The sequence below is a fragment of the Oncorhynchus nerka genome, linkage group LG21 (assembly GCF_034236695.1).
Source record: "Oncorhynchus nerka isolate Pitt River linkage group LG21, Oner_Uvic_2.0, whole genome shotgun sequence".
Classification (NCBI taxonomy): Eukaryota; Metazoa; Chordata; class Actinopteri; order Salmoniformes; family Salmonidae; genus Oncorhynchus; species Oncorhynchus nerka.
The window spans coordinates 13,502,458-13,515,009 of record NC_088416.1 but is presented as its reverse complement, the minus strand read 5'-3'; the positions used below and the strand labels follow the sequence as shown (position 1 = coordinate 13,515,009).

The following is a 12,552-nucleotide window of genomic DNA, read 5'->3' as shown; positions in this document are numbered from 1 at the left end:
CAACAATGGAGTAGCTTCCCCTGCTTTCATCAACAATGGAGTAGCTTCCCCTGCTTTCATCAACAATGGAGTAGCTTCCCCTGCTTTCATCAACAATGGAGTAGCTTCCCCTGCTTTCATCAACAATGGAGTAGCTTCCCCTGCTTTCATCAACAATGGAGTAGCTTCCCCTGCTTTCCTCAACAATGGAGTATCTTCCCCTGCTTTAATCAACAATGGAGTAGCTTCCCCTGCTTTCCTCAACAATGGAGTAGCTTCCCCTGCTTTCATCAACAATGGAGTAGCTTCCCCTGCTTTCATCATAGCATAAATCCATGTGATTTGGTTACTTTTCAGTCACATGTGCATACGGGAAAGGCGTGTCTGATGTCTGCAGGTCAATGCAACTGAGAAATATGATCCCTGTAATTATTATATATATTCTATGTGAATTTCAGCAGTGGTAATGATTGTGAAATATTTTGTTCATTTCACGAGAGCAACATGATAATTAATGATTTCCGGACACAACTCATGTTATTCTGGTTGAACAGTGAGAGACTAGTTGATTAAGGAGTAAGGATTTTTTGTGAATGGTTAGGAAATAATATGTCATGTTTTACTCGTACCTCAGCCAGCATTGTGAATGGTTAGGAAATAATATGTCATGTTTTACTCGTACCTCAGCTAGCATTGTGAAAGGTTAGGAAATAATATGTCATGTTTTACTCGTACCTCAGCCAGCATTGTGAATGGTGTCATTGAGGCGGTGACATACTAGACCATGGCAGTAAATCGAATACTTAGGTGTTTTTAGTCATGCATGAAAGGTCTGGGGTGGTTCTGTGGTTATAAGTTACAGACCTTGGAATACATTTCTGGCACTGCGGGCAGGGTCTGAATCAAACCCAATGTCCACCTGGCGGCACACTGACAGGGTCTGAATCAAACCCAATGTCCACCTGGCACATTGACAGGGTCTGAATCAAACCCAATGACGACCTAGTACACTGTCAGGGTCTGAATCAAACCCAATGTCCACCTGGTACACTGTCAGGGTCTGAATCAAACCCAATGTTAAGAGGGGAAGATTGGTCAAGAGGGTGATGATTATTGTTGTTCTACTGCCTGATTGTTATGCAACAACACTGTTTACAAAAGCTTTGATAAAGAACAAGAAGGCCCACACACTGTTTACAAAAGCTTTGTTAAATCAGCACAAACGTTTTCAGCGGTGCTGGTGATGTTATTTTAACGGACAAAAAAATTTGATTTTCTTTAAAAAACAAGGACATTTCTAAGTGACCCCAAACGTATGTACGGTAGTGTACATCTACATGATGTATTGTTACACCATGTAGGAGCAGTATGGACCTAGTCTGTTCATTATATACATCTACATGATGTATTGTTACACCATGTAGGAGTAGTATGAACCTAGTCTGTTCATTATATACATCTACATGATGTATTGTTACTTATTTAGACTTAGTTTGACTTAATGAAACTGCCTTAAATCTGCTGTAGTAAACCTTTTTTATTCGCACTAATCAATCAACACATTCAGGTCTTTGTATGTCTCAACATAATAGTATTATTTAATTAAATCCATTTAAATATAATCTTTGTCTGAAAATAAAATATGATCCTCAACTGCGTTGCCCCTCCAGTCAGCAGACGGCGATGTGCGTCTTTCAGGCGACGCTGCCAGCGCGACGTATAATCTAGTGGACGGTTCTTCAGAAACAGCTCGTCAACCACCTCCGTAGCTGTCTAGCCAACATAGCCGAAAGATTCAAGCTATTTATACACTTTTGGTGTATATTAGCTACCGTGTTTTAGACACACTTCTGTCGTATCTACTTGTGAACCTATTTAATTTAATATTACGTTATTTTGTATTAGTCAGCTATAGTATCTGTCTGGTTAAATTAGCACTAGCCTAGTCGCTAATGATAATAGCTAGCTAACATCCCCGAACATGAGCTCCCTAAACATCTCCCCTCCTGTTAAAGAAGAGGTCTGCTGGACGGAGAAAGAAGCTCTGGGGCTGAACATTGTTGTGAAAGAGGAGAAGGAGGAGGAGGATGTCACAGTAAAACAGGAAGTAGAGGGTGAGGCTGTTAAAGTGAAAGAAGAGGAAGACTCGTTCAGAGTGAAAGATGAGGAGGATGTTACTGTGAAAGAAGAGGAGGATGTTACTGTGAAAGAAGAGGAGGATGCAGTTTTTGGAGTGAAGATGGAAGGGGAGATTACTGTCACATTGAAAGATGAAGAGGTGGAGATAGGAGATCCGATTAACATCAGTAAGTACTGCCTTAAATTGGTTTTCAACTTTGGATATCTGGAGTTGCCTCGTCAATACCTCTTCAACGGAGGGCCCTGGGATGATGACTGATATGTCTAGAATCAGACGACGCAGAGAGCAAGCTACTCCTTGTTTTCTCTGTTCCGTTTCCAAAAAGTGACTTAACATATATATTTGAGAAGGGTCTATCTGTTGACCGCAGACTGGGGGGTATGGCATGTAGTGATTTTAATGTAGTGATGATTTACTACACACCGTGCCCCCCCAATAGTGCCATGTGAGAGTTGGGTTGGCTACACCAAAAATCATGGATATACTGACAAGATGTCTCTGCCCTCACAAGTGGAGTCGTTTTCCACAAAGCGGCACGGTGGGTTGTCTAGCTCCCGCGTATCCACCAATCCAAAGAAATGATCGATCTTATTATTATTATCTATTGTTTATAATCTATGAGGGTTGTTGACGTCAACCGCCTGTATTCAATGGAGAGAGATGCTGAGCTATAAGCATTAATATACATAGCGATCTGGAGACCACTCCAATAGTGTTTTTATCAAAGTTGTCGGTATGTCACGTGTCCTGTCCACATAACAACCGAAGAATGACCAAACTTCTGTTTGATCAAGTATACCTCACGTAGCAAATAAGCCATTAATTTTGTTGTTGACCAAATTCGACACTAGCCAACTGGCATGACCTAGAGAGCTAAAACCACTTGGATGCAACCTACTGTAACCTAATGCCATGACCTAGAGAGTTATAACCTACTGTAACCTACTGCCATGACCTAGAGAGATACAACCACTTGGATGCAACCTACTGTAACCTACTGCCATGACCTAGAGAGATACAATCTACTGTCATCTACTGGCATGGCCTAGAGAGATACAACCTACTGTAGCCTACTGGCATGACCTAGAGAGATAAACCCTACTGTAACCTACTGGCATGACCTAGAGAGATACAACCACTTGGATACAACCTACTGTTGCCTACTGGCATGACCTAGAGAGAGAGAACCACTTGGATACAACCTACTGTAACCTACTGGCATGACCTAGAGAGATACAACCTACTGTAGCCTACTGGGATGACCTAGATAGTTACAACCTACTGTTGGCTACTGGCATGACCTAGAGAGATACAACCTACTGTAGCCTACTGGCATGACCTAGAGAGTTACAACCTACTGTGACCTACTGTAGGCTACTGGCATGACCTAGAGAGATACAACCTACTGTAGCCTACTGGCATGACCTAGAGAGTTACAACCTACTGTAACCTACTGGCATGACCTAGAGAGATACAACCTACTGTAACCTACTGGCATGACCTAGAGAGATACAACCTACTGTAGGCTACTGGCATGACCTAGAGAGTTACAACCTACTGTAGCCTACTGGCATGACCTAGAGAGTTACAACCTACTGTAGCTACTGGCATGACATAGAGAGTTACAACCTACTGTAACCTACTGGCATGACCTAGAGAGATACAACCTACTGTAGGCTACTGGCATGACCTGGAGAGATACAACCTACTGTAACCTACTGCCATGACCTAGAGAGATGCAACCTACTGTAACCTTCTGTAGGCTACTGGCATGACCTAGAGAGATACAACCTACTGTAGCCTACTGGCATGACCTAGAGAGTTACAACCTACTGTAACCTACTGGCATGATCTAGAGAGATACAACCTACTGTAGGCTACTGGCATGACCTGGAGAGATACAACCTACGGTAACCTACTGCCATGACCTAGAGAGATGCAACCTACTGTAGCCTAATGCCATGACCTAGAGAGTTATAACCTACTGTAACCTACTGCCATGACCTAGAGAGATACAACCACTTGGATGCAACCTACTGTAACCTACTGCCATGACCTAGAGAGATACAACCTACTGTCATCTACTGGCATGGCCTAGAGAGATACAACCTACTGTAGCCTACTGGCATGACCTAGAGAGATAAACCCTACTGTAACCTACTGGCATGACCTAGAGAGATACAACCACTTGGATACAACCTACTGTTGCCTACTGGCATGACCTAGAGAGAGAGAACCACTTGGATACAACCTACTGTAACCTACTGGCATGACCTAGAGAGATACAACCTACTGTAGCCTACTGGGATGACCTAGATAGTTACAACCTACTGTTGGCTACTGGCATGACCTAGAGAGATACAACCTACTGTAGCCTACTGGCATGACCTAGAGAGTTACAACCTACTGTGACCTACTGTAGGCTACTGGCATGACCTAGAGAGATACAACCTACTGTAGCCTACTGGCATGACCTAGAGAGTTACAACCTACTGTAACCTACTGGCATGACCTAGAGAGATACAACCTACTGTAACCTACTGGCATGACCTAGAGAGATACAACCTACTGTAGGCTACTGGCATGACCTAGAGAGTTACAACCTACTGTAGCCTACTGGCATGACCTAGAGAGTTACAACCTACTGTAGCTACTGGCATGACCTAGAGAGTTACAACCTACTGTAACCTACTGGCATGACCTAGAGAGATACAACCTACTGTAGGCTACTGGCATGACCTGGAGAGATACAACCTACTGTAACCTACTGCCATGACCTAGAGAGATGCAACCTACTGTAACCTTCTGTAGGCTACTGGCATGACCTAGAGAGATACAACCTACTGTAGCCTACTGGCATGACCTAGAGAGTTACAACCTACTGTAACCTACTGGCATGATCTAGAGAGATACAACCTACTGTAGGCTACTGGCATGACCTGGAGAGATACAACCTACGGTAACCTACTGCCATGACCTAGAGAGATGCAACCTACTGTAGCCTACTGGCATGACCTAGAGAGTTACCACCTGCTGTAGCCTACTGGCATGACCTAGAGAGTTACAACCTACTGTAGCCTACTGGCATGACCTAGAGAGTTACAACCTACTGTAACCTACTGCCATGTCCTAGAGAGATGCAACCTACTGTAGCCTACTGGCATGACCTAGAGAGATACAACCTACTGTAGCCTACTGGCATGACCTAGAGAGTTACAACCTGCTGTAGCCTACTGGCATGACCTAGAGAGTTACAACCTACTGTAGCCTACTGGCATGACCTAGAGAGATGCAACCTACTGTAGCCTACTGGCATGATCTAGAGAGTTACAACCTACTGTAACCTACTGGCATGACCTAGAGAGATACAACCTACTGTAGGCTACTGGCATGACCTGGAGAGATACAACCTACTGTAACCTACTGCCATGACCTAGAGAGATACAACCTACTGTAGCCTACTGGCATGACCTAGAGCGATACAGCCTAATGTAGCCTACTGGCATGACCTAGAGAGTTACAACCTACTGTAACCTACTGGCATGAACTAGAGAGATAAAACCTACTGTAACCTACTGGCATGACCTAGAGAGATACAACCACTTGGATACAACCTACTGTTGCCTACTGGCATGACCTAGAGAGAGAGAACCACTTGGATACAACCTACTGTAACCTACTGCCATGACCTAGAGAGATACAACCTACTGTAGCCTACTGGCATGACCTAGAGAGTTACAACCTACTGTAACCTACTGGCATGACCTAGAGAGTTACAACCTACTGTAACCTACTGCCATGACCTAGAGAGTTACAACCTACTGTAACCTACTGGCATGACCTAGAGAGTTACAACCTACTGTAACCTACTGCCATGACCTAGAGAGATGCAACCTACTGTAGCCTACTGGCATGACCTAGAGAGTTACAACCTACTGTAGCCTACTGGCATGACCTAGAGAGATACAACCTACTGTAGGCTACTGGCATGACCTGGAGAGATACAACCTACTGTAACCTACTGGCATGACCTAGAGAGTTACAACCTACTGTAGCCTACTGCCATGACCTAGAGAGATGCAACCTACTGTAGCCTACTGGCATGACCTAGAGAGTTACAACCTACTGTAGCCTACTGGCATGACCTAGAGAGATACAACCTACTGTAGGCTACTGGCATGACCTGGAGAGATACAACCTACTGTAACCTACTGCCATGACCTATAGAGATGCAACCTACTGTAGCCTACTGGCATGACCTAGAGAGATACAACCTACTGTAGCCTACTGGCATGACCTAGAGCGATACAGCCTAATGTAGCCTACTGGCATGACCTAGAGAGTTACAACCTACTGCAACCTATTGGCATGAACTAGAGAGATAAAACCTACTGTAACCTACTGGCATGACCTAGAGAGATACAACCACTTGGATACAACCTACTGTTGCCTACTGGCATGACCTAGAGAGAGAGAACCACTTGGATACAACCTACTGTAACCTACTGCCATGACCTAGAGAGATACAACCTACTGTTGCCCACTGGCATGACCTAGAGAGAGAGAACCACTTGGATACAACTACTGTAACCTACTGCCATGACCTAGAGAGATACAATCTACTGTAGCCTACTGGCATGACCTAGAGTTACAACCTACTGTAACCTACTGTAGGCTACCGGCATGACCTAGAGAGATACAACCTACTGTAGGCTATTGGCATGACCTGGAGAGATACAACCTACTGTAACCTACTGCCATGACCTAGAGAGATGCAACCTACTGTAGCCTACTGGCATGAACTAGAGAGATAAAACCTACTGTAACCTACTGGCATGACCTAGAGAGATTTAAACTACTTTAGCCTACTGCCATGACCTAGAGAGATACAACCACTTGGATACAACCTACTGTTGCCTGCTGGCATGACCTAGAGAGAGATAACCACTTGGATACAACCTACTGTAACCTACTGCCATGACCTAGAGAGATACAACCTATTGTAGCCTACTGGCATGACCTAGAGATATACAACCTACTGTATTCTACTGGCATAACCTAAAGCGATACAACTACTGTAGCCTACTGGCATGACCTAGAGAGTTTCAACCTACTGTAACCTACTGGCATGAACTAGAGAGATACAACCTACTGTAGGCTACTGGCATGACCTGGAGAGAGAGAACCACTTGGATACAACCTACTGTAACCTACTGCCATGACCTATAGAGATGCAACCTACTGTAGCCTACTGGCATGACCTAGAGAGATACAACCTACTGTAGCCTACTGGCATGACCTAGAGTGATACAGCCTAATGTAGCCTACTGGCATGACCTAGAGAGTTACAACCTACTGCAACCTATTGGCATGAATTAGAGAGATAAAACCTACTGTAACCTACTGGCATGACCTAGAGAGATACAACCACTTGGATACAACCTACTGTTGCCTACTGGCATGACCTAGAGAGAGAGAACCACTTGGATACAACCTACTGTAACCTACTGCCATGACCTAGAGAGATACAACCTACTGTTGCCCACTGGCATGACCTAGAGAGAGAGAACCACTTGGATACAACCTACTGTAACCTACTGCCATGACCTAGAGTTACAACCTACTGTAACCTACTGTTGGCTACCGGCATGACCTAGAGAGATACAAACTACTGTAGGCTATTGGCATGACCTGGAGAGATACAACCTACTGTAACCTACTGCCATGACCTAGAGAGATTTAAACTACTTTAGCCTACTGCCATGACCTAGAGAGATACAACCACTTGGATACAACCTACTGTTGCCTGCTGGCATGACCTAGAGAGAGAGAGAACCACTTGGATACAACCTACTGTAACCTACTGCCATGACCTAGAGAGATACAACCTACTGTAGCCTACTGGCATGACCTAGAGATATACAACCTACTGTATTCTACTGGCATAACCTAAAGCGATACAACTACTGTAGCCTACTGGCATGACCTAGAGAGTTTCAACCTACTGTAACCTACTGCCATGAACTAGAGAGATAAAACCTACTGTAACCTACTGGCATGACCTAGAGAGATGTAAACTACTGTAGCCTACTGCCATGACCTAGAGAGATACAACCACTTGGATACAACCTACTGTTGCCTACTGGCATGACCTAGAGAGATACAACCTACTGTAGGCTACTGGCATGACCTAGAGAGATGCAACCTACTGTAGCCTACTGGCATGACCTAGAGATATACAACCTACTGTATTCTACTGGCATAACCTAAAGCGATACAACTACTGTAGCCTACTGGCATGACCTAGAGAGAGAGAACCACTTGGATACAACCTACTGTAACCTACTGCCATGACCTAGAGAGATACAACCTACTGTAGCCTACTGGCATGACCTAGAGATATACAACCTACTGTATTCTACTGGCATAACCTAAAGCGATACAACTACTGTAGCCTACTGGCATGACCTAGAGAGTTTCAACCTACTGTAACCTACTGCCATGAACTAGAGAGATACAACCTACTGTAGGCTACTGGCATGACCTGGAGAGAGAGAACCACTTGGATACAACCTACTGTAACCTACTGCCATGACCTAGAGAGATACAACCTACTGTTGCCTACTGGCATGACCTAGAGAGAGAGAACCACTTGGATACAACCTACTGTAACATACTGCCATGACCTAGAGATACAATCTACTGTAGCCTACTGGCATGACCTAGAGTTACAACCTACTGTAACCTACTGTAGGCTACCGGCATGACCTAGAGAGATAAAACCTACTGTAGGCTACTGGCATGACCTGGAGAGATACAACCTACTGTAACCTACTGGCATGACCTAGAGAGATGTAAAGTACTGTAGCCTACTGCCATGACCTAGAGAGATACAACCACTTGGATACAACCTACTGTTGCCTACTGGCATGACCTAGAGAGATACAACCTACTGTAGGCTACTGGCATGACCTAGAGAGATGCAACCTACTGTAGCCTACTGGCATGACCTAGAGATATACAACCTACTGTATTCTACTGGCATAACCTAAAGCGATACAACTACTGTAGCCTACTGGCATGACCTAGAGAGAGAGAACCACTTGGATACAACCTACTGTAACCTACTGCCATGACCTAGAGAGATACAACCTACTGTAGCCTACTGGCATGACCTAGATAGTTACAACCTACTGTTGGCTACTGGCATGACCTAGAGAGATGCAACCTACTGTTGCCTACTGGCATGAGAGAGAGAGAACCACTTGGATACAACCTACTGTAACCTACTGCCATGACCTAGAGAGATACAACCTACTGTAGCCTACTGGCATGAACTAGAGAGATAAAACCTACTGTAACCTACTGGCATGACCTAGAGAGATGTAAAGTACTGTAGCCTACTGCCATGACCTAGAGAGATACAACCACTTGGATACAACCTACTGTTGCCTACTGGCATGACCTAGAGAGATACAACCTACTGTAGGCTACTGGCATGACCTAGAGAGATGCAACCTACTGTAGCCTACTGGCATGACCTAGAGATATACAACCTACTGTATTCTACTGGCATAACCTAAAGCGATACAACTACTGTAGCCTACTGGCATGACCTAGAGAGAGAGAACCACTTGGATACAACCTACTGTAACCTACTGCCATGACCTAGAGAGATACAACCTACTGTAGCCTACTGGCATGACCTAGATAGTTACAACCTACTGTTGGCTACTGGCATGACCTAGAGAGATGCAACCTACTGTTGCCTACTGGCATGACCTAGAGAGAGAGAACCACTTGGATACAACCTACTGTAACCTACTGCCATGACCTAGAGAGATACAACCTACTGTAGCCTACTGGCATGACCTAGATAGTTACAACCTACTGTAGGCTACTGGCATGACCTGGAGAGATACAACCTACTGTAACCTACTGCCATGACCTAGAGAGATGCAACCTACTGTAGCCTACTGGCATGACCTAGAGAGATACAACCTACTGTAGCCTACTGGCATGACCTAGAGCGATACAGCCTAATGTAGCCTACTGGCATGACCTAGAGAGTTACAACCTACTGTAACCTACTGGCATAAACTAGAGAGATAACACCTACTGTAACCTACTGGCATGACCTAGAGAGAGAGAACCACTTGGATACAACCTACTGTAACCTACTGCCATGACCTAGAGAGATACAACCTACTGTAGCCTACTGGCATGACCTAGAGATATACAACCTACTGTATTCTACTGGCATAACCTAAAGCGATACAACTACTGTAGCCTACTGGCATGACCTAGAGAGAGAGAACCACTTGGATACAACCTACTGTAACCTACTGCCATGACCTAGAGAGATACAACCTACTGTTGCCTACTGGCTTGACATAGAGAGAGAGAACCACTTGGATACAACCTACTGTAGCCTACTGCCATGACCTAGAGAGATACAACTTACTGTAGGCTACTGGCATGACCTGGAGAGATACAACCTACTGTAGGCTACTGGCATCACCTGGAGAGATACAACCTACTGTAACCTACTGCCATGACCTAGAGAGATACAATCTACTGTAGCCTACTGGCATGACCTAGAGAGATGCAACCTACTGTTGCCTACTGGCATGACCTAGAGAGAGAGAGAACCACTTGGATACAACCTACTGTAACCTACTGCCATGACCTAGAGAGATAGAACCTACTGTAGCCTACTGGCATGACCTAGATAGTTACAACCTACTGTTGGCTACTGGCATGACCTGGAGAGATACAACCTATTGTAACCTACTGCCATGACCTAGAGAGATGCAACCTACTGTAGCCTACTGGCATGACCTAGAGAGTTACAACCTACTGTAGTCTACTGGCATGACCTAGAGAGTTACGAGCTACTGTAGCCTACTGGCATAACCTAGAGAGTTACAACCTACTGTAACCTACTGGCATGACCTAGAGAGATACAACCTACTGTAGGCTACTGGCATGACCTGGAGAGATACAACCTACTGTAACCTACTGCCATGACCTAGAGAGATGCAACCTACTGTAGCCTACTGGCATGACCTAGAGAGATAAAACCTACTGTAACCTACTGGCATGACCTAGAGAGATACAACCACTTGGATACAACCTACTGTTGCCTACTGGCATGACCTAGAGAGAGAGAACCACTTGGATACAACCTACTGTAACCTACTGCCATGACCTAGAGAGATACAACCTACTGTTGCCCACTGGCATGACCTAGAGAGAGAGAACCACTTGGATACAACCTACTGTAACCTACTGCCATGACCTAGAGTTACAACCTACTGTAACCTACTGTTGGCTACCGGCATGACCTAGAGAGATACAAACTACTGTAGGCTATTGGCATGACCTGGAGAGATACAACCTACTGTAACCTACTGCCATGACCTAGAGAGATTTAAACTACTTTAGCCTACTGCCATGACCTAGAGAGATACAACCACTTGGATACAACCTACTGTTGCCTGCTGGCATGACCTAGAGAGAGAGAACCACTTGGATACAACCTACTGTAACCTACTGCCATGACCTAGAGAGATACAACCTACTGTAGCCTACTGGCATGACCTAGAGATATACAACCTACTGTATTCTACTGGCATAACCTAAAGCGATACAACTACTGTAGCCTACTGGCATGACCTAGAGAGTTTCAACCTACTGTAACCTACTGCCATGAACTAGAGAGATAAAACCTACTGTAACCTACTGGCATGACCTAGAGAGATGTAAACTACTGTAGCCTACTGCCATGACCTAGAGAGATACAACCACTTGGATACAACCTACTGTTGCCTACTGGCATGACCTAGAGAGATACAACCTACTGTAGGCTACTGGCATGACCTAGAGAGATGCAACCTACTGTAGCCTACTGGCATGACCTAGAGATATACAACCTACTGTATTCTACTGGCATAACCTAAAGCGATACAACTACTGTAGCCTACTGGCATGACCTAGAGAGAGAGAACCACTTGGATACAACCTACTGTAACCTACTGCCATGACCTAGAGAGATACAACCTACTGTAGCCTACTGGCATGACCTAGAGATATACAACCTACTGTATTCTACTGGCATAACCTAAAGCGATACAACTACTGTAGCCTACTGGCATGACCTAGAGAGTTTCAACCTACTGTAACCTACTGCCATGAACTAGAGAGATACAACCTACTGTAGGCTACTGGCATGACCTGGAGAGAGAGAACCACTTGGATACAACCTACTGTAACCTACTGCCATGACCTAGAGAGATACAACCTACTGTTGCCTACTGGCATGACCTAGAGAGAGAGAACCACTTGGATACAACCTACTGTAACATACTGCCATGACCTAGAGAGATACAATCTACTGTAGCCTACTGGCATGACCTAGAGTTACAACCTAC

The 12,552-nt window shown here is 44.8% G+C and overlaps 1 protein-coding gene across 1 annotated transcript in view; it reads left to right on the top strand.

The window, feature by feature from the left end:
- The first annotated feature begins 1,721 nt into the window (after nt 1-1,721).
- The window catches only part of LOC135563494 (zinc finger protein 850-like), a 64,241-nt gene continuing 53,410 nt past the window's right edge, over nt 1,722-12,552 (top strand). Inside the window, exon 1 of the mRNA XM_065006142.1 lies at nt 1,722-2,285. Coding sequence (XP_064862214.1) covers nt 1,961-2,285 — 325 coding nt within the window. The 5' untranslated portion in view covers nt 1,722-1,960. The remainder of the gene's footprint in view (nt 2,286-12,552) is intronic.